Source organism: Sabethes cyaneus, chromosome 2, assembly GCF_943734655.1.
Source record: "Sabethes cyaneus chromosome 2, idSabCyanKW18_F2, whole genome shotgun sequence".
NCBI lineage: Eukaryota > Metazoa > Arthropoda > Insecta > Diptera > Culicidae > Sabethes > Sabethes cyaneus.
The window spans coordinates 47,523,686-47,551,601 of record NC_071354.1 but is presented as its reverse complement, the minus strand read 5'-3'; the positions used below and the strand labels follow the sequence as shown (position 1 = coordinate 47,551,601).

General features: G+C 39.3%; 1 protein-coding gene across 2 annotated transcripts in view; it reads left to right on the top strand.

Annotated features, from left to right (window-relative positions):
- LOC128737755 (SH3 and multiple ankyrin repeat domains protein 1) overlaps positions 1-27,916 on the top strand; it is a 368,045-nt gene that overhangs the window by 103,232 nt on the left and 236,897 nt on the right. For both annotated transcript variants that reach the window (XM_053832458.1, XM_053832460.1), the window contains one exon: positions 14,316-14,913. In XM_053832458.1, the coding sequence (XP_053688433.1) occupies positions 14,749-14,913 (165 nt within the window). In that variant the 5' untranslated portion in view covers positions 14,316-14,748. The remainder of the gene's footprint in view (positions 1-14,315; positions 14,914-27,916) is intronic.

The following is a 27,916-nucleotide window of genomic DNA, read 5'->3' as shown; positions in this document are numbered from 1 at the left end:
GGTCAGAATTTCACTAATCACCGTAACTGCCAACATCTTTCGACTCTTGCAACCTTCTGCTTTTCAGGCAAACCGTCCATCAGTTGTTTTTTGTACGAGATCCATCGAACATCATCTTTAAAAATAAAAATATTCCTCATGGTTGACAGTGAAATTCCCAGTTTCTTGGCCATCTTACGTCCTCGTTACTCGTTTCTGATGGTTTCCGGTGTCCTTACAATGTGTTTACGGCCAGATTTGGCGAGTATTCTCCAAGAACCAGTTTCCTTGTATTTCTGTCTGGCTGTCTAGTCTGTCTGTCTGTCTGCCTAGTCTGTCTGTCTGTCCATTTTGTTTGTCTGTCTGTCTGGTCAGACTGTATCTGTCTGTCCAGTCTGTTTATCTGTCTATCTGTCTGTCTGTTCAGCCTGTGGTTGTCTGTCTATCCAATATATCTGTCTGTTCAATCTATGTTTGTCTGTCTTTCTGTCTGTCTATTTGTCTGTCCAGTCTGTCTGCCTGCTTGTCTGTTCAGTCTGTGACTGTCCGTCTGTCTGTCTAGTCTGTCTGTCTAGTTTGTCTGTCTGTCTGTCCAATCTGTCTGTCTGTCTGTCTATTCAATCTGTGTTTGTCTGTCTATCTGTCTGTCAGTCTGTCTGTCTGTCTGTCTGTCTAGTCTGTCTGTCCAATCTGTCTGTCTATTCAATCTGTGTTTGTCTGTCTGTCTGTTCTGTCTGTCTGTCTGTATGTCTGTTCAGTCTGTGTCTGTCTGTTCAGCCTGTGTTTATCTGTTCTGTCTGTCTGTATGTCCAGACCGTTCCTATCAGTTTGTCTATCCTGTCTGCCTGTCTTGTTTGTCTCCCTAGTAACAATTTGGGTTTTATTACACTCTTATGATGGCATTTAAGAACAAAATTGGTCATGAAAATCACCATAAGAGTACAATAAAACTCACATTGTTGCTTGGGCTGTCTGTCTGTCCTGTCTATCTGTCTGTCCTGTCTATCTGTCTGTTCTGTCATTCTGTCTGTCCTGTCTGTCAAGTCTATCTGTCTATCCAGTCTGTGTGTCTGTCTATCCAGTCTGCATATCTGTCCAGCCTGTCTGTCTGTCTGTTCAGTCTGTCCATCTGTCTGTCGGTTTGTCTGTTCGACTATTTATCCTTTCAAAATATTTGGATAATTCACAAAAATTGTGAAAAGTGAACACGATTAACATTCGCATTTACATTTACTTCAGTAATCTCTAATTGCAAATTGTAATCGCATGATGGTTTCACAAGTTCTTTCATACAGGTAGTATTGTTGTATAGGCTATGGGCGCAGTTTAAAGTAAGAAGAGGGTTCGTTTGCTACTTGCTTGTAACAAAACAAACGGTGTTAATAAGGGATTGCGAGTACGGGTAGTGTTTCTGTGCTATCAGTTTTACTCTCTAACGTGGTTAAATAGTGTAGTAACAATACCAACTTTTCTGAACAAAAAAAAAGACTTTCTGCATTTACAGGGTAAGTAGTAGTAATTGTCAGTAAAGTAAATGGTAACAAGAATAAAACGCCTGCATCAATTTTAAATTTTGATTGTATTTCGTGTAAAGTATATTGAAAACATTAGCCTTAAATTAGGCCAACTCAAATCTTCTCACACCAAGCCTTTCTAGCTTTCGGCTCGTGAGACGGTACAGAGTCTTGTTGGAAGAGTTAGATTCGTGCAGAATAATCGATAATAAAAAACTAAGGTAAAATAAAAATAAATGCAAAAGTGTTCTTCTAGATAGCTAAACATCAGAGGTAACAACAAATTTAAAACTGCACTGCTTATCTTTGTGAACATTAAATGAAGCTGAATTGTGATGATCCGTTCAGCCAAACTGACGGATGTTTGAAAAGCTTGATAGTTCCGCTTCTTTCAAAGTGTATTAGTGAATGCCTTATTAAGTAACGAACTACTCAGAGCTAATTGAAATTTTTATAACAAATAAGATATCCATTTATGAAAATCAAAATTATTTTTAAACCTTTTAACTTACTTCACCGCACAACAATAAGTTGGTTGGTAATCGATGCGGAACGGAAGGATGAATAAAACAGTATTTGTGGTGGCAATTCAAACAGTTTAAATTTTATCACATTCGGTGTTGGCGAAGGCGTTAAAATCGAAAGTACCTACTCAGGTTCGGGCATCACCACGATAAGCTGCGTCAATCTTCATCAAATGGGATGTTTAATTCTTCCGAACCGAACGATGTCAAGATGTTCGATGACGAAGCTTTTATATGGCAAAAATGTCTCTATAATGTGCCACTGTCTCGTATGGCCATGGCAAATTTACTTTCCACTGAGAGGAGCGCATTTTTTGACTGGAAACAAGTTTTGACAGACAGGGTGCGCCTGGTAAATTGAGCTGCTCGAAAAAGGTAAATATTGATGAGTCCGTATGAGAGGGGCCCCCAGTAAGATCTGCCGTTAAGGCCCGTCACCCGGAACAGTGAATGGTTAATTCGGAACGTTTACCGTTTCTGAAATCCATCAGCGAAGAAGAGCTGAAACGATAAGCTGCACAATCACCCGTCGTCATACCGCCGGTGATGAGGTTGGGTGTTAAATATAGGTCCTACTCGTAGTAAGAGATAAACAGTCATTAAGTAATTCTTTTACTCTTCATTGTAAACTTTCGGTCCTTTCCCGCTCGCTCGGTCGAAACCGCTCATTAGCCAAAAATTGTTCGACCAAACTTTGCCCAGTTGATCGTTCGGCAATTGAATCGACGTTCGGACAGCTCGCCGGCATCGCATCGGTTGGTAATAATATGGTGTACAGCATACAGTCGAGCTACAAGTAGAGAACCCTCCTGGAATTGGCTCACCGCAACAGAGTAGCACGGAGGAGTCACTCCGGTCGTTCAGGGGATGTGCGTTACGACAGTTGTGACACACTTTCGGTGAAAAAGTGAAAACTTTGCAAATGATGGAGCGAAAATCATATAGGGAGCTCGCGAGGGTTGGGTAAACTTGAGACGGACCGGACCGGAGCCTAGCTGCTGGCTAATTCGCAGCAGCAGCAGCAGGGCTGGCATTAATTGCTCGACTTACATAAATCCGAAACGTTTTGAAAGCGAACGTAGTTCCTTTCGGTGCGATTTGTTGCATCAACACCTTATTGAACTACATCTGAAAGCAAACCACTGGGTGATCTAATGAAGCATCTTTGAGCTGAGAAACCAGATCGTTAAGCATTGTACATTATATCACAAATTATCACTTTTAAAACGATGATTGGAGGTTATTTCCGGCGATTTTGGTTTTGCATTCACGACGAAGTCGCGAAATTTCACCGATCTCAGGCGGTTGCTGGAGGGTTTTTTGTTTCTTGTTTAGATAACGCTTTCCAAGATCCATCATAAAAAATAATAGCACCGTTATTTACAAACAAAATTAATTTTATTTGATCAGCTAGGGAAGTATCAACCCACTGAAAAAAAAAACTAATCGAATTGAATCGAATGAATCTTAATTGACCCGTTTGTGGTGCCACCCACGTTAAACTCGTGCATCGTCAAAACAAAACGATCTAATTAGTTCCCTAACTAACTCGGTTCGCCTTATGTGGCTCGGTTGCGATGCGGCAATCAATGAAGCAGAGAACCAAGAATGAGACAAAGAAAGTTTTTCCAAACAGTCTCATAGCAGTTAACCTTTGATCTTTAACTCAATAGTGGTCGGTTTTATTTTCATCCATAACTATGGTCAAACGAGAAAGAGAATCGAAGCGGGAAAGTGGACGCCACCAAAGGAAACAACCGTCCCACCACCGTCGTCGTTAATCGGTCGGACGGTCGGACATCTCGCTCCTCGGTTGGTCGGTGTCGAATTCACTCCTCGCCCGAAAGCTGACTAACAGACAATAGCAGGGAAGTCTGAGAGGCGTCCGCCCTCATCGAATTACGAATACGAAATATGTTTAACTGGATCAATAAATATGAAAATGGTCAATTCAACTTATCACCAATGAAAATTAGACGCAGTTTTAATCGGGATTAGAGGAACGAAAAAGTAGTTCTGATCATCTTAAAATCCAATTGCAAACAGTTTTCTGAATCCTTTCTTTAAGCCGCTGTACCGATAATGAGGGGAAACGATTTCAATTGAAGTAACAATTCAGTGTGCCCTTTTTGCTGTCGCTGCCTGGAAGAGCCTTCGGCGGCACCGCACCGATATCTGATAGGAGGCGCCCCATTGTTCGACCCAGTTTGCGCGCCGTCTAGTCAACTAAACGAACAAGCAGCAAGAAAAAGCTCAACCGTCAACCGTCAACCGTCAAGCTCAAGCTGGACCGGACCGGCTGTGTTACTGTGGGGTTCAACTAGAGGCGTTACGCTTTCCAATGCTAAGCCAATTTTCCGCATTTCTTTTGCAAAAAAAAACAAATACAGCAGCACTGGAGGGTTTTCTTCTGTCGCCTAGCTGCCCGCAAAGGCAGCTGTTTCGGCTTGGAGTTCGTAAACACAGACTGTTTATATTCCTTGAGTGAGGGCATTTTTTACGAGCTCAGAATCGGATTTGTCACACAGTGGCCACCGCACCGAGCTCAGACCACTGGCAAGTGGCGTAGCGTAGAAAGTGGCCGAAGGTCGTTCAGTGTTTTCTGCATTAGTGACCATAGCTTGCAGTCGAATGTCTCGATGATTGTCATGGATTTTTTTATATATATTTTTCAACGGCAAAACGAAAATACTATTTATAGTGGTAATCGGTGAAAGGAAATGTGTAAACTTGTGTAGGAAAAGCAAAGCCTTGGGTTATAAACGTCTTTAAGACTTGGCCTTTCTTGATCAACAGACTTCACAGCCGGTTATTAGAGTTCAGGATAATTACGGGTCTAGTGCAATAATCCTGCTTGATTCTAGCAACATCGCCCAACCGAGGTTCGAACATGCGACGACTAAGTTGTTAGACTAGCATTGTGTCTCGAAGCTAACTAGGCACTACAAGGTTGTGATAGCGAAAGCTATCAAACAACTAGTGAAAACTAAAAGTACTGTTGAAAAATGAAAAAAGTTCAAGTAGTTCGTTTAATTTCGCTTTTTTGGCTGATTAAACTAATTAGCTTGGATAAAGTGGAACGGTACAAAACTTTTGAAACCCAGGCTCTTTCCACTTCACACCTTATCCGCTTCTGTTTGGACACTATCAACACCTTTGGTTCATTATTTTCTGCCTCCGTCGATTGTAAAAAGCTACCGATTTAAAAAATTATTTGCCTGACCTCATTAAAGGTCAAGACAAATACATACTTATGTGTGCGAAAGATGGAATGCTTGGACTGGTAGGGACAAAACTAGATCTGAGACTAATTAATACATGGGTGTGGTATAGTTTAAATGCGTAAAGCACTCGGGTACCAAGAAATTGTGGGTTGGAGTCCCACTACCACAATCTACCCAATATTTTTAGCCGCAGATCGAAATTTTCCCAGTATTCAGTCTGACATATTTCGCACCAAACGCTCCTTTACTTTAATCAAAATATACTTACTGTACTTACTTTAGTGGTGACGGTCCGTTATCGATCTTGCGCCGAACGAATTATGACCCTTCAACGTACATCCATCGAGTGCGGGGCCTCTCCCGAAGTCTGCGGCTTCTTACTGGTTCTCTACTCAAAATATTTTTGGCAACTCTTTCGTCGAGCATTCTGGTCACGTGCCCAGCCCACCATAGCCTATAACATTGTACTATCTTCACTATATTAGCATATTTGTATACTTGATGCAGTTCGTAATTCATACGTTTGCACCTCAGTTCATTTTCCATACTGCCACCAAGTGTTGATCGCAGAATTTTACGCTGAAGTACCTCAATCATTCGTCGGTCAGATTCCTTTAGCGTCCATGATTCGTGATCGTAAAGGGCCATCGAAAGGAATGGCTTTCTGCAGAGCGTCAGTTTTGCAATTCGTCGTTTACTTTGCGGCTTACATCGTTTTCTCGTGTCACAAGCTAAAGTATAAGAATCCTCTACTATTTCATTTTGTTCCCCATCCACTCCTCCTCGGCACCAACACCATTTGGTCTCCCACGTTTCCTGCCAGCAGCCAGGTGCTTCGTTGAAAGGCCTCTTCCATTGCTCAACGGTTGATTCCAATAGTGATAGTCCCATTCCTTTCCACGTTTGCTCTTCGTATTGCACCTTTCAAGGCAATGTTGAATTGCAGGCTAGAGAACGCAGCCGTTTGCTTCAGTCCGTCCATCGTCACGAAAACGGCTGAGGTCTCACCCGCTATTCTGACTCATGATTTTGACCCATCCAGCGTCGCACGAATCAGTGTAATTAGTTTCGTCGGAAAGCCCTGTACTAGTGTTATTTGCCACATCCTAGTTCGTTTGATTAAATCGTACGCCGCTTTGAAGTCCACAAGCTCATCATCATCTTTGCTAAAAACATTTATGTTTTATCACCGATGAAAGGGTTATAATTTCAGTACCAGTTTTATTGAAAGTTCAACCGACCGAACCGAAATTGCTATTCAGATTGTTGCTGTCAGTAATCAGTTGAAATAAAGCATTGTCAGCACCATAAGAGGGCCAGCAGCAAAGTATAAATTTCGCCAAAGTAGTTATTACGTAGCAGTTAAAATGACTTAAACGCTTATGTGCTTGCACTGCTAATGCTTATTGGTGACCTGGGTCCTCATCACATTTGTTTTTACTGGCAGTTTTTTTGATTGCATTTGAAGGAATTTGATACATTTTTGAATCATACCAGTTCACGATAGATTTGCGGTTCAACCAAAATTATTCAACTTATCTTACTCTTGACTTTGGTTTGATTACTTGATCGTTCACCATTTGTTTTTCCGTCTTTTTTCTATCGTTTTTTGTCGTTTGTTTTTTTTTTGTCTTTAATTTTTCTTATTTTTGTATGTGTATGTAAATTCCTGTTGTCTTCTTTTAGTTTTTTTTTATGTCTTGTTAACGTCTGTTGCTTTCCATTCTACCTTTCAACATCTTCATATCGTTTTTTGTTTCTTTTCAGCGATTTTTTGTCATTTTTCATTGTCTTTTGTGGCGTTTGTAATTGTCCTTGATTGTCTTTTTGTCGTCATTTGTCTTTTTTTTTTGCAGTTTCATCCAGTCTACCATTCTTCTCACCAAACGGTCTTCCGCTTTAATAAAATAGTTTATGTTGGACCGCGACATAGTCAGAGACAAGTAAAACAGAGAAACACACCCGGTGTGATAAAAACACCAGCTTGCTGATCGACGGTCGGCACCCACACCAGATTGCTAAGCTCCTACCACATGCAGTCGATAATCGTCTATACTTGGTGGTAGAAGCAAAAAGAGCAATAATTCAAAAACTATTTACCGTCAGCGGGTGGAGCATAGGTTTGTGCGTACGAATGGTTAGAAGGGACTGAAACTAGCTGTGACACTATCTAAAATAGGGTGTCGTGTGGTGATAGTTAAATTGTTAAAACACTCGGGCGCCAACCGAGAAGATGTGGCTTAGAGTCCCACTCACCAAATGAACTAGGCAATGTATTTTTGGCCTCATATCGAAGATTCGCAGTTTGATCAAGTCTACCATGCTTCTCAACAAACGCTCCTCCACTTAAAAAAAAAAATTTTGCATTTATTTTAACTTTTTTGTCTTTTTGTCGTCTCTTTAGCATTTTTTCTACAACTATTTATAGCCTCGTCGTTTTTTATTGTCTTTTGTCGCTTTTTGGCGTTTTTCGGCATTTTTTATATTTCCTCTCCGCTCATTTGTCATATTTCCTCTTTTTCCATCGTCATTTTGCCTACTTGTCATCACTTTTTCGTCGACTTTTTGCTGTTGTTTAGCTACCTCTTCGTTGTCTTTTGTGTTCTATTTGCAATCTTTCCATCTTCTTTTTTCATCTTCTTTTTGTCATCTCTCGTCGTAATTTTTTTATCTTGTCATGATCTTTTGCCTCTCAACCGTATTTTCATCTTCTGTTCATCGTTTGTTGATTCTGTTTTTGTTTGCTTAACGGGAAATTTGCAGTCATCAACTTTTCGTCGGAGAGCCCAATTTTGGAAGCAGTTTTTATGCCCAAAAACGGAGTTTTGCTCGTAAAATTGTAAATACTGCATTATTCTTGGGAATCTGAACACTTTTAATATATTTTCATGAACAGAAATTTTGTTTCAAACAAAAAAACTATTTTTGAAATTGGCAGAATCAATGACGACTAATTTCACCTTAATGTCTGTTTTTGGCATTTTTGTCGCTTTCATCGGCGCCTTTTTATCGTTTTTTTTTGTAGCTGTATTGGCGGCGTTGCTTTTTTCGACGGGTATTTCGTTACTGTTTTGGTCTTTTTTCATTGTTTTTTCGCCATCTTTATACCGTTTCTTTTTCTCTTTTCAGTGATTTGTTGCCATTTTTGGTAGATAGCTTATTTAGCATTTTTTGTGCGGCTTTGCATCGTATTTTTGTCGTCTTCCGTCTTTTTTCAATGGGCTTTACGCAGATTTGCCATTGCTTTTTCATCTCTTTGCTGCCTATTTGCTGTCTTTTCGTCGTTCTTTCGTTGTCTTTCTATCATCATTACTGTTGTCTTTTCTTCGTATTCATCGTCTTTCTGTCATCTGTTTGTCGCATATTTGTTTTTAAACAAGACAAAGCATAGGTGCTACATTCCGTTATCGAAACTTGTCATTCTGTTTTTATACGGCAGACTTCGCAGCCAGCTGTTACAGGAGTACAGGACAATTGCGGGGTCAGTGCTGCCTTAGACCAGCATCGCACTATGGGCCAGAAATTAAAATTTCGGGACAAAAATATTTGCGGTTAAACGGCATGTCTCAGCTCAAAGTGGTCTTCGGTAACTTTTTGAATAAAAAAATGATGCATATTTTGAAGGGATCGTCCAATATTTAAGCGTTACTTTAACAACAATTTAAGTAATAACTTTTTGAGTAAACTTTTTTTTTACCTTTTTAGTTTCAAAATAGTGACAATAAACCAATTTCAAGTAATTTTTCTGAAGATATGAAACTTCTACCTGTTACCAATTTTCATCAATAGACCTTTGTTTATAAACGACCCCTCAAATCACATTTCTTCTTATAGCATGTTTATTTCAACAGACAGCTCAATGTAGTGTTCTAGAAAATATTTTGCATTATATTTTGCATATTATATGCATTAATTAATAAGATATAACTGATTTTAGGTTAAAACCGTCTGATGAAAAATCCGAATATCTTAGCTATCTGCAAGTATCTGCAATTAGTTTGCATACCAATTTGTAGGGAATTATTAAAGCTATCTACCCAAATGTATATTTCAGAGAATACCTGGGAATATCATGACTGGGAATACCTGGGAATAGTGTGGATTTTTTTCCATACATTTTATAACCTAATAAATATGCGTCCTAGCGTCAAATAGTCTTCACAGAAAATATATATTTCAACATACTGAATAACTTTGAAGAACATTTGAAAGCAATAAAATAATCGTGTGCAAAGTTATTGAGTGTAATTGATTTTTAAGTGCTCTTTTTTAACACATCATTATATTTCTCAACCGGTAAGAGACAGATAGTTACGTAATTCAGCAATGTTACTTATTTTAGTATGTTCTGCAACTTTTGGAGAAAAAAACTTTTTTTTAAATTATTCAAGAAAACAAAAGTTTGTATCACCCTGATAGGTGAATTCATGGTCACCCTAATAGTGCAGGAAGATGCGCTATATTTTATTATTTTACTTCTCCGAAGACACCACCCTTGAAAAAATACATATTTTTCATCAGACGTTTTTTAACCTAAAAACAGTTTATATCTTATTAATCAATGCAGAAAAAGCAAAACAGTCTACAGCAAAAATATTCCTCTTTTATGTGCAAAATGTTGTCTAGAACATCACATTGAGCTGTCTGTTGAAATAAACATGTTACAAGAAGAAATGTGATTTGAGGGGTCGTTTATAAAGAAAGGTCTATTACTGAAAATGGGTAACAGGTAGAAGTTTGATATCTTCAGAAAAAATACTTGAAATTGATTTATCTTTAATATTTTGAAACCAAAATGGTGAAAAAAAGTTTACTCAAAAAGTTATTACTTAAATTATTTTTAAAGTAACACCTACATATTGGACGACCCCTTCAAAAGATGCATCATTTTTTCATTCAAAAAGTTTCCGAAGACCACATTGAGCTGAGACATGCCGTTTAACGGCAAATATATTTGTCCCGAAATTTTACTTTCTGGCCCATAGTGCATCGTGCCTTGGGGCCAACCGGAAGGTATTTTTGTTGTATTTTCATTGTATTTTCGTCTTCTTTTCGCATTTGTTTTGTTTTTTTTTTTGTAGCAGCTTTTTTCGGTGACCCTTGCCGTTTTTGTTGCTGGCGCCTTTTCATCGCCATTTTGTCATGTTTTTTTCGATTTTTCTTTTTATCGTCTTTTGTCGTCGTCGTCGCCCGTTTTTAATTGTTCTTTCGTCACTTTTCTGCGATTTTTTATCGTCTTGTTTGTTATCAGTTATCTTGTTACTTCCTCTGTGTTATTCTTCCGTCAAATATTTGACTTCCTTTCCTTGCTTTCATTTAGCATGCTTTGGCGTATTTTCATTGTCTTTTCGTCAACTCATCGTATTTTCGACATTTTTTCGTAACTTTGGCGTCTTCATTTTCGTCGTCATTATGTCGGCTTTCACCGTCTCTTCGTCGTTCTTTTGTTTGCTGTCTATTTGCTGTCTTTTGGCAGTTCTCTGGTCATTATATTGTTGTTTTATCAACGCCTTTTTGTCATCTTTCTGTTATCTTTTCTTCATATCGAATGTCTTTTTGTCATCTCTCCGTCGTATTTGTGTTATTTTTTTATGATCTTTTTGTCATCTTTTCATCGTCGACTGTTCATCGTTCTTATACGCCTGCTTTTGGCCTTTTTTGGCGGCGGTTTTTTACCCTCTATTTTGTTACTGTTTTGGTGTTCGTTTTTTGTCATCATTTCACGTCTTTTTTAAGTATTTTCGTCAACTTTACATCGTATTTTCACTATCCATTGATCGCTTTTTCGTCATATTTTCTTCGCACTTTCATGTTTTCTTCGCTTTTATGTTGTGTTTTTTGAAAGCTTACATATTCAACAATTTTTAATTACTGCCTAGAAAGGGGGAAAGCTAATTAATGCAAATAGGGGCCTGCTACTAGATTTTAAAGATAAAGATATTCGCTTGACAGTAGTGAAGTACTATCGCACAAGAGAAATTCTATTGGGAGATGAGAAGGATTAGGATATGCGATGAAATAGTAAGGTGAAGGTCGTCAGAGTCCAGTTGCTTTTTTTACTGATTTCAGTACTTATTGCCACTATCGCTTTTGCTATTGAACTAGATCCGACAGTAATTCTATCACATAAAATGTTGTTTGCAGTGAATTTTATTATCGGTGAATTCTATAAGTATATTATCGACGCTCTACGACCTTTTATTAAATAGCGAAAATAATTGGTCAATTTCATGCTCAAATGTTTACGTTGGCATCACTTCATCTAAACGTCCGTTACCTTGGCAACGTACAACAACGACGGTCGCGGATTCCTAATTGCAATCGAAACGAAGTAAAGTTTTTCCTATCAATTCAAGTGTACAGTTTGGGCAAAATCATTATAATATCTTACTAAATAACTGTTCGAGTGGTAAATTAAAGTTTTCTGAGCCTCAAGTTAAGTTTCGCCAATGATGTGACAAATGGAACGGCCGGAAAAAACGGCGAAAAAGTGAAAATATAGTGATGAATTTTAATTGGGCAGAAATCTCAATATTTAGTGTAATTTACGCCCCAAAAAGTAATAGAACCTATAGAATGCAATGTTTAGTGCTTTGAGTTACAAGATCTTATTACGGCTAGCAGGTTAGTTGAACTAATTTTAGTTTTTTGTGATGGTTTCCCAAGTCTATGGGACCATGTTGGTACACTGAAGAAGGGAAGGGTGATATTCGGTGCCATACTGACTGCCATATATGTACTCTGACGACCTTGACGCTAACGAAAGTATTTCATTCGGCTCTTGAAGGACATAGTTATGCTTTACGGAAATTATTCACAGAATTCAGCGTATTCGTAATGAATCAAGGATTGAGCTAAATCCGTAGATCTCGCATTACTGCTTCGTACGGCTGCAGCAAATGGCCAATGTGGTACATACAGGTGTGGCGATGTTGGTTAGTGAATGAAGAAATTTGATCATGGTGTGGGTGGAATCATAAACCGACCAATCACGAAGTCAAACGTCAAACGTGACGTGACGTCAAACTCCAAAAACAAACCCCATTTTCCGACGCGGTTTGTTTTTTAAACTTCATTAGCAAATGGCAGCCAGATTTATTCGATTTATTGCAAACACGTGTTTTTTCGACAGATGCAACGAACACACGATCACAGAAACTCATGTAAAACATGTGTCGCACCAATACTAACAGCTGCACATTGGTTATAGCACATTTATTTCACCGTAAACATATTTTTTTGTATGAAAATGATAGCAAATTGCCGCAATGTGTATATAAATATAGTTTAAAGAACATATCACGTGTAGATTCATCATACTAAAGTCCACTTTTCAATTTTTTTGGCGTTTTTACTTTCACTTTAGGAACACCGCGTATTCAAGGTAGGTACACATGTTAAAGTGGATGATGATAAGTAAAAGGCCAACAAATTTGCTATAATCAAGGTTGCTGAAAGCTACCTTCAATAAATTGTAATTATCGGTGTTTCGCCAAAAACCTGTCCCATTTTTGTTCTTCACCGCGATAGCCCGAGAGTATCGCTTCATTATTTTCGGCACGAATCCACTTTATCGGTCACGATATTATCGGCAAATTAGCGAAATCCTGCGCGGTCTTCAAAAGTAGGTTTACTATGCGCTCCTGCTTCACCAATTGGCGAGGATCACTTGTATCACGCTCTGCTGCAAATCAAAGGTTCCGAAGCTGTTTTTTTTCGTGAACGTCCACTTACCAGTGCACTAATAAGTGTTTCGCCGAGTGTCGCCGTCGTCGTCGGTGAAAATTCATCATTTTAATAAACCAGATCGAGATCAGCCTCGCTTCGTTGCGCTTTCCGAAGCTGAAGGTGTCACATCTGTCGGCTCGGAATAAAACGCGTGATTTATGCGTTAATTGATGCGTGCTATAAACCGATGAAGTAGGTAGAGTAGAAATATGAGATCAGTTTTCATTTCTTGTGTTTGTGTGTGTGCCCGATGTGAACTTGTCGGAAGTGATCTTTCGCAGCAGCATCAAACCAGTCAGCCAGTTGGTGGACGGACAGACGCACAACGGTAACGTGTCCAGGCACTTAATTAACCCGCGTTCACGTTGTCTTTCTTTATTGTTTTTGCATTAATTTGCATACGTGTTGGCTGCGTAGTTCACACCTCAAAATGATCTGATGACCGGCCGTAGTAGGCGTCCCTAATTGGAAGGGAACCGAAGTGTGCCGTATGTGTTCGCCGCAGAACAAAGCTGGCGACATTGTGTTCTGTTTACGAAAGGTTGTAAACAATAATTACCGTCCAAATAAAACACTTCTAAGCAAGTCATGAATTATTACACTTACGTCATGTACTTTCGCGATGACGTCATTGAAAACTTTATTTCTCTATTGAACGTCTTAAAAATGAATAGTGGAACAAAATCAAAAACAGATTTCAAACTCAAATATTGCAGTGATATGAAAGGTAATTCACAAAATTGATTTTTGCGAAAATTAGAATGTTTTATTCAGGCTAGATTGTTGTTGCCACTGGCTTTACTTTACTCCCCATGAAACACAAACAATTCAGCACATGCTCCGAAACCGTCTCAGCTCGGGTATCCGTTCGAGAACACATCTTGAATTGCAATTGGAATAACAATCGTGCAATCGATCCAATTGATTGCTTTTCTATTTATTCAGCAAACATTTCCGGGCTGACTGGGGTAGAGAAATCCATTTCGGGGGGAAAAATCTAGATATAGAAAACCCCAACCACTGTAATCGATATATAGGTAACCACTTCTCGACTCAGAAGCTCAGAAAATAATTCTCACATATACAGGAAATGCATCCCGCAGGCAGTGGTAGCAGCAAATTTCCGCAAACTCATCCGCTGGCTGTTGCGCTTCTTCGTTTTCCCTCTAAGCGGTGATCTTTCACAACTCGGAAAACAATCTAAACCATTTCCGATTTCGGTAAGAGCCCACCTCTGCTCGCCGCAAAGAGTAAAGTTCATTCGTTCTCTCTAATTTTATGCTAATCTGCTAGATTTGATATGCTCATTAAATCATTCTTTTTCTTTTTTGTGTTTACTTTTGCAGGCGGAGAATCAAACCGGAGAAGGAGATCCAGCGTTTTGGGAATAATTTCCGATTCACGTTTTTTTTCGTTCGCTACCTTCTTTTCCGATCGCCAAGAGACGTTCCATGGAAAAGCCCAAAGCTGGCGGTGGTGATTTAACGGGCGAACAGTATCTGATGCCAACCTAGCTCGTTTTCCCCCCTCACTCAGATACGCCCAGTGGATGATAGTTGTTGCATAAGAAAAGAGTGCAAAGTGTAAGTGCGAAAGAGAGTTTCAATTTACGACAGCCGTCGGCTGCGTCGGTCGAATTAAAATATTTTCGTGTTAAGTTGAGGTTGATTTCGGAGCAACCGACGAAAGTGGGGATCGGACCGCGGGTCCTCGGCATCCGACCGCTTCGACCGTAGTAAGTGTGCTTGAAGAAAAATAATAAAGAAGAAGGACCGTATAATGGATACGATGACCTTCGACGATGAACCGCCGCCCGAACCGCGGGACGGTTGGCTTTTGGTGCGGATCTTTGTGCCGGAGCTGAACGTCTACAAGTGTCTCCAGTTTCCCTCGGACAAGGTCGTATGGGACGTGAAGCAGCAGTGCTTGGCTTCGCTACCGAAGGTAAGTTGGCCTTTTGATGGTGGATTCGCATTCCTTCGCAGTCCTTCTTCTGTCATCCCACCAGCTTTTTTCTTCTACATGTAACAAAAAACAGCACGAGAGGCGGTTGATAGTATCCCAAAATGGTATACTCGAGTGCCTGATTGGTAGGGACGATAATCAATTTCATTTAATGATCATCAATCAAATTTATCATCCATAGCGCCACGGTTGAACGTTGAACGCTTTGTGATAACAGTGCTATCTAATGGTATGCGAGTTATTTACGGTTCTTCACCGGTTATCGGGAGCCTGACGTCTATTTCATGGGTCTGACGCATTTTCGCATATTTGCAAAAGAATATTTTTAACCTGTCTCGGTTGACTAATTTGTTTCACTGTGTTTAATTAATTGATAACTTTTTTACTTGATGGTAAATCTAATAAAAAAAATTAGATTATCAAAAGCAATCATGTTGTGAAAAGTAATCATTTATGTAATTTTTTAAAAGTAACAAAAGATTAAAGTTGAACAACTTAAATAGATAGAATATCAATTGAAATTGAATCGGACCTCAATAGAAAAAATTATTTTGTAGATTTTGTTCCTATTAGGTATCAGCCTAATAAGACACACTTTTCAATAAATTTTTTCCGAGGTTACTTGAGAAATCTCTTCAAGGAAATTTGATTTCCTTGAATTTCCTTCTACGAAAGTTTTGTGATTTGCCTGAAGTTGCCTGAAATTAAAAATAAAAATTTAATGGTACCTATTTTAATTCTTACATACTCCAAAACTCATTAAATATGCATCCTAGCGACAAACAGTTTTTAGAGAAAATGCGTATTTCAACATACTTGATTAACTTTGTAGAATATTTGAAAGCAATGAAAAACTCGTGTGCAAAGTTATTGAGCATTATTGATTTTTTAATGCTCTTTTTAAAAAGAAACATTACATTTCGCAACCAATAAGAGATAGATAGTTACTACATTCAGAAGAGTTGCTTATTTTAGTGTGTTCTGAAACTTTTATGGAGAAAAATTATTTTTGAACGTATTTAAAAAAACAAAAGTTCGTATCGCCCTAATAGGTGGATTCACGGACACCCTAACAGTGCTGAAAGATGCGCCATATTTTATTAATAAACTTCTCCAAAGACAGCACCGTTGAAAAACTACGCATTTTTGCAATTTTGAACCACTGTGTCACGCTCTTTCTGTTGGTACCCGAATGTTTTACTCACCAAACTACCTTCGCCCGCAATATTAGGCAGTATAATACAGGGATACCTCGATATAAGACAATTTATAATTTCTAAAAGTTGTCTTATATCGAAATTGTCTAAATGTTTCGATATAAACATGGTTTTTTCAAAAAAAAATTGCATTAGCGGTCGCCAATTTTGCTCTGTGTTATGTGTTTACGGTTTTTGAACTATTTATTATTGTTTGAACTATTAGTTTTTTACTATTTTTGGGGTTATTTTGAAATAATGAACATCTTCATGGCACCGATTTCAGAATGGAAAATCAGCTCTGGTATCGTTATCAGCTATGTCAAAGGGATTTGTTTCGATATAAGACAAAATTGTCTTATATCGAATTGTCTTATATCGAGGTTGTTTTATAACGAGGCTGTCTTATATCGAGGTATACCTGTATCTAGTTTTGTTTTATTCGGGCAGTTCTATCATTCTGTGTATGCACCAAACACTCCTATGCGACGATATTATTTTTGTATGACTGCTCTTTGTTTCTACCGCCGAGAAGATAGATTGTTATCTACTCGGTCAGTGCGATAGAAACAAGCGGTGCTTTGCCGACGGTCACTCCGGCAAGTAATAAACTACCTAATGTAACGGGTGGCAGTAGGCACGTCTTGTGAGTAAAACATACGGATACCTACCAATTGAAAGAGCGTGGGTGCGTGCGAACCCAATCTGCCATTGCAATATCCATATTTTTGGTCTATAGAAATTTTCCAGTTCATCCAATTAATCATTTTTCGCATCAGATACTTTCTCCCGCTTCAAAATAGGTTACGTCACAACCGCGTATAGAATAATTTAAGAATAAATAAATAGACACACACCCGGTGGTGGTTAATCACGAGACTTTATGAGCGTCATAAACAAACTGCTTGTTTGTATCGCACTGACCGAGTAGATAACAGTCTATTTTCTTGGCGGTACAAAGAGCAGTCATACAAAACTAATATGTTGATGGGAATACAGAATAATAGAATTGAGAGATTAACTAATGTTTATTTGAGCGTCTTAGTAGAATACCTCAAACGATAAAAAAGAATAAAACAAAAGTTATTTATATCCTTTAATTCTACTGCTGTGTTTTATTGATAAAGACGCATATCGGTCTCCACTACTGCTCGAAGTACTGCTTCAGTGATATTCTCATTATCTATTTGTTCGTTCTTTTCCCTTTACGTCTTGTCCCAGCCTCGTCTTATCATATATCTCATCTCACACTAAGGCATCCTGGAAAATGACGATTGCTTGAATCGATCATTTTTCTTATCAACGGCCAGGCCCACTGCGCAGCATGTACCGCAGAGAGAATTCCAAAGAATCAAGTGGAAGAAATGATGCTTAATTCCATTTAACTCATTGAAATCAAGGGGAAGGTAGCAAGCGTGGACCTCCCGTACCAAACGCTGCCCTTGAAGATATTGATTTACAGATTACATTATACAGTATGCAGTCGTTGGGAGTATCTTTGCTAATAAAGGTGGAGTATCTCTTAACCCTGGACCCTCGGGGATAAACTCATGGTTTCTAGACCAAAAGCCAGGCTGCAATAGGCCAAGGTCTTAGCGCCTTATTTTGCTCTCTGAAAATAGACTAAACTCACCAATTACCAAAATCAATTTCAATTTAAAAAAAATAGCGCATGTTCAGACAAAATTAGTCATAGTTACATAAAACTTTTCTGTAAGAAATAGTTAAAACAAAATAAATTGAAAACGATCTCACCAACATCAGCTCTCTTTCTCTTCTTCTTTGTTGCCTTTGATCATCTTCTGCGTTAGAAAATGCTAACCTTTTTACCAATTCGTGATATTAAAGTCCAAGATCCAAGAGAAAAGCGCATCCAATTTCCTTTTTCAATTTTGGTTGGGTCATAAAGCAGCATCCGTGACTTCACTTATTTATCGACTAATATTCCCATCAATTAAAAGCTCGTGGAAACACCAAATAGCTTCTTTCATTCCAACGACAAGGCAAGATGTTATTTTATGAACTAGGACTTCGGTACTGCTGAGAGTCTTCATCGAGCTATAGCACTTTTTGATTTAAATCCACAAATTCACTAAACCATCACTGGTGACATCAAAAATATGTATCCTTCACGTCTTGTCCCATCCTTGGGATACTTACTACAGAATATCTTTGTTCTATTACCTTCTTCTACCATTGCCTTCGTCTAAGGACTACTGTTCTAAAATTCTTTCGAATAATACCTTACCTCATTTTAAAACAATACAAAAATACTAAGTTTTGATTCCAGAAATTTAAGTCGAATTTGTATTTTCAAATTTTGGTTGTTGCATTTCGGCTTTAGACTTTCAAATTATCGACATTCGAATTTTGACTTTCAATTTTCGAAACTTGTACATTTGTATTTGGTAATTCGATTTTCAAACTTTTCCATCGATATTGTATTAACAATTAGCTTTCGAACTTTGATTTTCAATTTTTGACTGTCGAATTCCGATTTGCAAATTTCGGTTTACGAATTTAGGCTTTCGAATTTTACCCTTCCGAATTTTTACTTTCAAATTTGTAAGCTTTCAACGTGCTACTTTCGAGTTTATACATAAAAATTTAAATTTTTGCCATTTACTATTAACTGTTGTTTTCTGTATTTTGTTTTTTGAATTTTGATTTTTTAATTTTGACCAACAAGTTTCAATTTAGAAACCTAAACTTTTAAATTTCTAAATGTGGTTTTCAACTTATTACGCTCACATTGTGATTTTCGAATTTTAACTTCCGGTTTTCGATTTGCGAACATTGATTTTTAAATTTTAACAAATTTTAATTGAATTTGGACGTTGAATTTTAATATCGGAACTCTGATTTCGTCTTTTAGAGTTTTTACATTCAAATCGTGCGTTTTTAATATCAGTTTCCAAATTTTACAAGAATTTTGACTAGTCTTTCAATTTCCAAAGAATTTGGAATTTTGATTTTCGAATTTTAAGTTGAATATGTACTTTATTGTGATTCTCGAAAGGTGATTTTCGATTTTTGAATTTCCGAATTTTATTTTTAAATTTCTACTTTCGCAGTTTGGCTTATTCGGAAGTTGCTATAGAATTTCGATTTCAGAATTTAAACTTTCGAACTTTGGTTTTCGAATTTTGACTTTTAAATTTCGACTCTATGTGGATTCAAATTTTGAATTTTTACTTCCGACTTTACATTTTCGGAATTTTTCGTAATTTTGACGCTCAAATTTCGAATTTTGACTTTTCAAAGATGACTTTCCAAGCAACCGTTTAAGTTTTATTACGCTCGTCTGATGGTTTTTATGGCCAATTTCCATAAACCGCTAAAAAAACTCTGAGCTCCACTAGAACCTTCTGATGACTGCTATAAAACTGGCTTCCCACCAAGCGGCGCACTCTTCAGTAGGATTTTATAACGCTGTGCTATAAACAGCAACATAATCGATTATGCTTGAAGGCAACCGCTATAATTTAATGAAGCATTGTTCTACAAAACTATAAACCATGCTGTGGTAAAAGCTAAATCGGCCGAAGTTGTTAACTAGAAAATATGAGCAGAAAGTTAAAGTTTCACTGTCAAATCATTCTGATCAGTGATTAAAATTTTCACTCACTTGTAGGATAAACGTTTTTCGCTCACCCATTATTCTCATATGACAACTAGATTCTGTGGTTATCTGTTTATAAAAAGCGAAAGAAAAACATTTTTCCGCTACAGAATGAGAGTTGATAATATCTCATTGCATTTTTCCCTGAAAAACATTTATCCGCTCGTAGTGAACCATGAAAAATATAAATCGCAGGTGAAATTGGCGCGAAACTCTAATGCAATACTAGGTATATAATGAAACCCATGGTAATACCCAAATACATAAGTTGGGTTGTTTTATATGTCTCTCTCTTGTTGGCTGGTTGCTTGGTAAATTCAATAGTAACCTGTGTATTTTCGTCTCTGAAAAACGGCTGATACTGCTTTATCCTCTCACAACAAAGAGAGGATAAACTCGTGTTACGAAAAATTAAAAATAAACAAATCATGATCGCGTGTTTCTAGGGATAAAGAAAAATATGGATAGCCTGCGCTCACGAGCGACAATACATATGTATAAAACATTTTCGTTTCTCTTTTGCAAGGTTATAAGTCGTAGTAGGCAAAATTCATTGAATATCGCGCATTTGAAACGATAAATTGAATGCCTGATTCTGATCGATTTGGTTTACAGCGATCGTAACAAAATATCCGGTTAAATAAAAAGTAAATTTTCGGCAGCTTATGTAATTGTGCAGCATATGCGCATTAAAATTTATCGTTCATAAAGGGTGTGCACGATAAAATCGCAACACACAAGTTTAATTCGTAAAATTCCCGTTTTTATACGATTGTTATCACATTTTTAGGGTATTAAATGAAACAATTAAACTTAGTTTTACCGTCTTTATTTTATTTCATTTCGCCTTCGTATCTGAAGGCGCGTACTTTGGCCTTAACCCCACCCATGAAATTTTGCACAACCTCAAGATCGACATGTCTATGCAAATTTACCCATGCTGTCTTCTTTTTTCAAACTGCTTTGATTACTTTGGGATGATTTAGAAGATTCTGTTTCCTAATAGCCCGGTATTTTTCGATTGGGCACAGCACCGGTGTATTTGGGGGTTACGATCTTTCGGCACGAAATCGACATTATTTGCCTTATACCACCCAAGCACATCCTTTGCGTAGCGTAAAGAATTTCATGGCCAACTTCGATATCTTCGGTTTTTGGAGGTTCTCTGGAACATCACACTTATGCTTGGCAATGAAATACTGGTTTCCCGGAATCTGGTTGAAGTCCACCTTCACGTAGGTTTCGTCGTTCATAACCATAACGCAGCAGCGTGGTTTCGTCAGTTTCTAGTAGAACAACTTCCGGGCACTAGTTTTCGCGGCCGTGTTTTGTTGAGGCCTTCTGAACCTTGAACGTACGTAATTCAGCTCGAATGTTTGCCCTTCTGCATGAAACTTTTGATCAGATTCAGTTTATTTGCCACCAAAGGCCCCAACTACGCGAGTATGATCCTTAACAGTATACGGACGACTTTTTTCCCCGCATATTGGCTTACGATTGGCAGTCAGACATTCTTCTAACTGTTTTCAACACGATAAACCGTAGGATTCAGGATTTCTAACTTTTTACCGGTGGCACGATGTGATAGATTCTTATTTGCGATGTACTTGTGTAGAATTTTTTCGCGAACGAGCTGTTCTTCAGATCTTTGCGCACCTGATGAAAAGACTCACATAGTATAAACAATGGATTTTGAACTTTCTCCATGCAAAATTTTAATTAATTTTACCCAACGGTTCGCAAGTTAGAGCAATTTGAGTGTGTAGCAATTTTATCGTGAACACATTTTTCTATCACCGTTTAACAATCAATAAATGAATCGTACTAATCAATAGCTTACAAACTCAAACTACCACTCAATTCATCGTTGCAGCCGTAGTCGAAATTAAAAACAGCTATAATAAATCATAATCTATTAAGTGTGTCCATCAATAAGAAATATTAAGGAGACGCATGGTCATTCTTACAGTTGCAGCACCAGCCGTCAAAAACATCATTTGTGCAAAAACTAAGATTCATGATAATCTTCCATAAAAGGGGGCTATTTGAACTGTAGATCAAAAGCAATTATTGTAAAAACGAGGTATTTATTGTTCCGGCGATTAAGTATATGCTTTTCAAAAACATCCACAACCCTTTCTAAAGTTTTCAGGGACGGTTTAAGTTTACTTCGTACTGAAATGATAGAAGAAAAGGAGAGAGCATAATATATTTCCGTTCTTCTATGTTATACGACTTTTTAAAAGACCTTTGATTGGACATAATTAGGATCCACCAATTATATTAATTTGTTTGTTTTCAATCGGAGCTATTTTTACTGCGCATCAAGATATCCAAAATGATGCCCCCTGGCAAATCCCAAGCCATCCCAAAAACGACAAAAATTCTCCAGAAATTCACACCACTTACATCATCGTATTCGTTACCGGTTTTAGGAAACTATTTGCCTCTAATGTGATGATGCCTAGCTAAGTAGGCACACATTGTCAACGATATCACCGAGCACCGACTGACCCACATTCGTTCCCAACACGCAGCAGCCAGGCAGGCAAGCAAGCAGGCCATCCGTTCCGAAGTCACTCGCCGATTTCACCTCGCTTCCCACCGCAGCGCAGGCAACCGATCGCGGCGCTTCATTCCGGCCGAGGCTCCGTCCGTGGCCAAAGTCACACACATGCTACCTGCACACAGTGCAACCGATTCACGACAGAACAGTTATACGATCGATACACAACAGGCCGCCATGCCATTAGGTAGGCAGTCAGTTGAAAAGAAAGATCCCGATACATTCTCGATCGACCGAACCGCGATCGATGGACGTGGCGCGCACTCACATAAGTCATTGCAGCGCATGCGATCATGGTCGTGGTGAATTAAATTTTGTTTGAGTTCATTAGATCAGCCAGGCAAGACGCGAGACTCCTCTTGCTTGGCTTGCAACAACAACAACAAGAGAGTCTTGATTGTTAGTCTCAACTGGTCGCCAGCAAATGACGACGACGACGACGACGACCAGAAGGAAGCTCACCATTTCTCCTTTCCTGCTGCTATTTGTTGTGTTGTGTTGTGTTGTGGTTTTCTTCTTTCGTGGTGCGGTGAGATGCTCGACAAAAAACCCGTTAGACGAGGTTCGAAAAAGGTCTTTTAAATTCCTGCCAAGCATGCCCGGTAGGAGCTTCCCATATGAGTTTTAGTTTTACCAGCCTCAGCAGCAGCAGCAGCGCATTCACGTGCGGAACCACAGAGAAACGGATGCATATTTTGACTGCTGCTGGAATAACTTGCTGCGCTGCTTCCAGCTGAGTGAAGTTTTGTTTTGTTAAATAATTGGTGATCCGAGTGGGAACAAATGGTTTGTGGGCCCTTTTTCTGGGCTGCCTTTGAGCAGCAGCCAGCTCCGGAGTTAACCTATTTCGTTCTGAAGGCACTTAGCTTAGGCAGAGAAGAAAGATGGATTGCGAGAGGAACTGTGAGCGGGACAGAGGAATAAACCGGTTTCCGATCACTGACTGGGTTGCAGTCGGTAGTGGTTGGAAATGGTATACATTCCACACAACTCGACCTAAACTGGATCAAATAGTTTTACATCTTGGCTCGGTGTTGGAGAGCACTGTCGTCGCAATTTAAGCCACCGATTTTCAAATCGATTGCAATCGGTATCTTGAGGTCGCATCATAGAAGCAGATTACAGTTTTTACGATTAGGTCAGCTGAAATGATTGATGTCAAGTAGTGTTGGAGGAAATGGAACAGAAAAAGTTATAAACTACTGGAATTTATGGGGATTGTTAACGTTAAACTTTCAAATTAATAAGCTGTTTAGCCAGGCGCTGGGTTTCCAGCAATTTTACAGCTCGTTTGTGTTGTACACGATTTCGGAATAAATTTAACTATTCCAGTTCAACTGGGGAAACACGTTTTCCGGATTATGATTTGCCAGCTAATCCCATCTTTTACGTTTGAACTTGTGCCCGCAGATCTAATAAACCTCTCTGGATGAACGCAGAAAAAACAACAGCGAGAGTATGTACTTCTTTCCATTTGCCCTATGCTTCCCAAGCCGGGGGTTTCTAAAGCGCGCCAAATTTGCGCATCGTAATCCGACGGCTTCATTTGTGTGCTGCTAGAGTGCGCTCGCGCGATTGTATCGAACCGTTAATCAGCTTCGCATTCACTTAGTTTCTTGCTTTCATTGCCATCTTCTCCATCTCGATCGTGCTCATAATTTCACATCTCACTCATTCGTTGGATACCAAAAGCCCTATAAACCAAGTGGTTAGGTGTCACACATATGGATACTAAATTAGTGTTGGTATGAGAAGGCCAATGTGGGTCGTTTGGCTGTCACAGTGTTAGGGCTGCGCTGGGGGGAAACTAGAAATGCTTTGTTTTGATCCCTAAGTCCCCCTGGTCGAAAGAGGGAAAGAATGTGTGAAGCATTTCCACGACAATTCAAATAATCCAACCTGATGAACGGGGAATTCGATTGGTACGGCTGCTGCTGCCGCCGTTGCTGCTGGTGCTGTTAATGTGGTAGAAGATTAGTTGCTTCCGGTAAACACAGCAACACGGTCACACAGGCCGAAGCTAGCGTACAGGAGTTAAACCTAAACGATCGTCGGAATTGATGATGGGGAGCGCATGCTAGCCGTTGTTTTGTTTTCTGCTATTCACTTAACGCGGTTGATTTATGGATAGGAATTGCTATGCGGCTAATTCTGGATGAGAAACTAAAACTGTCGAGGCAAAAAAAAATGTAAACAAATTTCCTTGTAACGAGGGCCTCGTGCTTTTCTTGGGTGATATTTTTGAATTTCACTGCTATTGACACACTTAGAAAATCAGGGCATTATTTTATGTCAATCACGTGGAACGAATAACCGTCAAGTTAATGTTCACTGAACAAGTAAATAATAGTAGAAGTTTCATTACAAAAGTTCTAATTTATTCCGCTTCTGAGATGTTATATAAATTGTTGTGAAGTTGCTATATATTTCCCATTTGATGTCGGTCGAAAATTTAAGGAATTTGATAACACAAATTTAACACAGCGGCAGCAGTATTTTTACACACTATTGGCTCAGATTTTTCATCTTTGATCCCAAGAAAACATTGTTGACTTTACATCTCAATTATTCCCAAGATAAAATCGCAGTGACACATAACACTATGATACTCAGGATATTATGGAGTATCCGGATATGCTTTTCCCAGAGTAATTAACTCTGTAGCCTCGCTAGGAGGAAAATTATAAACTGTTCCCATCGGAATATAGTTGAAAAACCACTTAAAAGCATAATGTTGCATGTACCTAGTTGAAAACTTTACTTCAATGGCCGACAATCGATATTAGCGGATCCTAGCCGAATGTATAAGTGATTTCCAGGATTCTCGGTTTTGGGCTGTCAGTCTGCAGTCACCCTGCAGCCCTGCTCTGCGTGCACTTTCCTCGACCGTACACACCAAACGAGTGCGTGCTCTACCTCGAAGTCAACGATCTCGCCCAGTTTCTCTGCTGAACACTATTTTCGCTGACCTTTCTTCTGGCATTCGGGCTACATGTCCAGCCCACTGTAACCGCCGGCGCCTGATCAGCTTCACAATGTCATCATATTTTATCTGATATTTCACCAGCTATTCTGAAGCTTGATTTTGATTTGTCTAGTATTGTACGATACAGTTTTATTAGCTTGGTCGGAAAACCGTGTTCGAGCATTATCTGCCATAATTCATTTCTTTTCACTGAATCGTACGCTGCCTTAAAATCCACAAACAGATGGTGAATCCGCAAGATGTATTTTGTCAAGGATTTGATGGGAAGGTGAACATTTGATCCATAGTCGAACTTCCTTCTCGAAAACCACACTGGTAATCGCCGACAAAGTATTCTGATAATGGTCTCAATCTGTTGAATAGAATACGGGAGAGTACCTTATAGCCGGAATTTAGAAGTGTTATGCCCCGATAGTTACTACAATCGAGTCGGTGTGCCTTCTTGTATATCGGGCAAATGAAACCATCAAGCCAGTCTGAAGGCATTTCTTCTTAAATCCAGATTTTTTCGATCGTGGCATGGATTGCTCTGTGCAGCTGCTCACTCTCCACTTTCAGAAATTCGGCCGGAATTTCGTCCTTCCCAGGAACCTTTCCGTTTTTAAACTTTTTTTATAATTTTAACTTCAACAAGGGTGGGTGACTCCACAGCTTGACCGTCTTCCTCAATTCGTATTCTGTGTCTGACGCTTTCTCCATTAGCTGTACCATTTAGAAACTCTTCAAAGTGCTCTTTCCACCTAGCAGCCACCCTCGTCAGTCAACAGGTTTTCATGCTTGTCGTTGCAAATCACTGGCACCGGGATACTCTTATTCGCCGTACTGTTGACTATTTTATAAAAACCCCTCGCGTCGTTCTTGACAAAACAACCTTCTGCCTCACTGAGCACCTGCTTCTGGTATTCACGCTTACGACGCCGATGAGTTCTTTTCTCTGATGCTCGTGGCTCTGTACATCGTTCCCTGTTTTGACGTGTAGCCGCAGCTTAGCATGCGACTCCTAGCCATGTTCTTCTTATCTGTCGCTCTTTGGCACTCTTCATCAAACCAGTCATTTCTAGGTCGGCTTCTTCCGGTACCCAGTACCTCAGTGGCTGTGCCTTTTAATACATCATGCCGCCACCTCGCATCCCAAGTGTCTTCACTCATTTTTTGTTCAATTCTCTCATCAAGCTCCTGAGCATATTCTGTGGTCACGTCCTGAGCGGATAGTCGCTGGATGTGCAGCCGCACAGTTCTCTGTCTTCTGGAACTTGTTACACTTGACAGCTTAGGACGGATCTTATATACCACTAGGTAATGATCAGTGTCGATATTGCGCCCTCTAAAGGACGTGACATCTATGACGTCAGAAAAGTGTCGGCCATCAATCAAGACATGGTCGATTTGGAAGCACGTTTTACCATTCGGGTGTCTCCAGGTGTGCTTTCGAATATTTCGGCGTGCAAAGTAGGTGCTACAGATTTCCATACCTCTGGCTGCAGCGAAGTTTATCAGCCGTATTCGAGCATTATCTGCCATAATTCATTTCTTTTCATTGAATCATACGCTGCCTTAAATTCTACAAACGAATGGCGAGTCCGCAAGTTGTATTTTGTCAAGGGTTTGATGCGAGATGAACATTTGATCCATAGTCGATCTTCCTTGTCGAAAACCAGACTGGTAATCGCCGACAAAGTATTCTAATAATGGTCTGTTGCAGATACTGTAGGTAGACACGGTTACTCACCGACTTCCATCGAATGACTCGTTTCTTCTGCTTGCCCAGTACCATAAACCCAACCACCAGCTGCCCGGAATTCCCGTTCTTCTGAGCCTCACGATCTTACTTCTTGGAGGGCTGCCACTTCAACGTTGACTTTGCGCAGCTCTGGAGTAAGTAGGCCAGCTCGTGCAGGTTCCAATAAGGTTCTGATGTTCCAAGAGCTGAGTTTCCAATCAGAGTACATTAAACATTGCCGTGTCTTATGCCAATTGTCGACACTTGTCGTCCTGTTTTCCTAATTTCAAGTTCTGGGTTGTTTGTTGGTTGTTTAGTAAGCCGCCTTACTAGGGCTACGCACTTGTCGCGCGACCAAATCCGTAAAGAACTACCGGTCTCATGAGAGTCTTGTAGAAGCATATGCGACTGTACGAAGTGTTGTCAGCTTCGTACGGTCGCGTATGCTTCTTGATCGTAGCACATCACTCGTTCCAGAGTAGCTTCGATCAGCCGCGTCAATTTGGCTGGAAAACCGTTCTCGTGCGTAATCTGCCATAGCTGGTTGTGTTTGACTGTATCGTATGCTGCCTTGAAATCCACGAAAATATAATAAGTGGCCAGGTTGTACTCCCGACATATCTGGAGGATTTATCGGAGAGTGAAAATTGGATCCGTAGTAGTACGGGCCTCCTTGAAGCTTGCGTGATATTGTCCTATGAAATCTCTTGCTATTGGGGATAGAGGGCGTTACAAGATTTGGGAGAGTTTCTTGTAGACGGTGCTGATCAGTGATAATGCCGCGATAACTGCAGCAATCCATCCGATTGCTCTTTCCGTAGATGGGACAATCCAGCAAAGGCGAATTAGCGTTCAAAATCTGGCTACTTTCCGAGAAAGATTCTTTGGAATG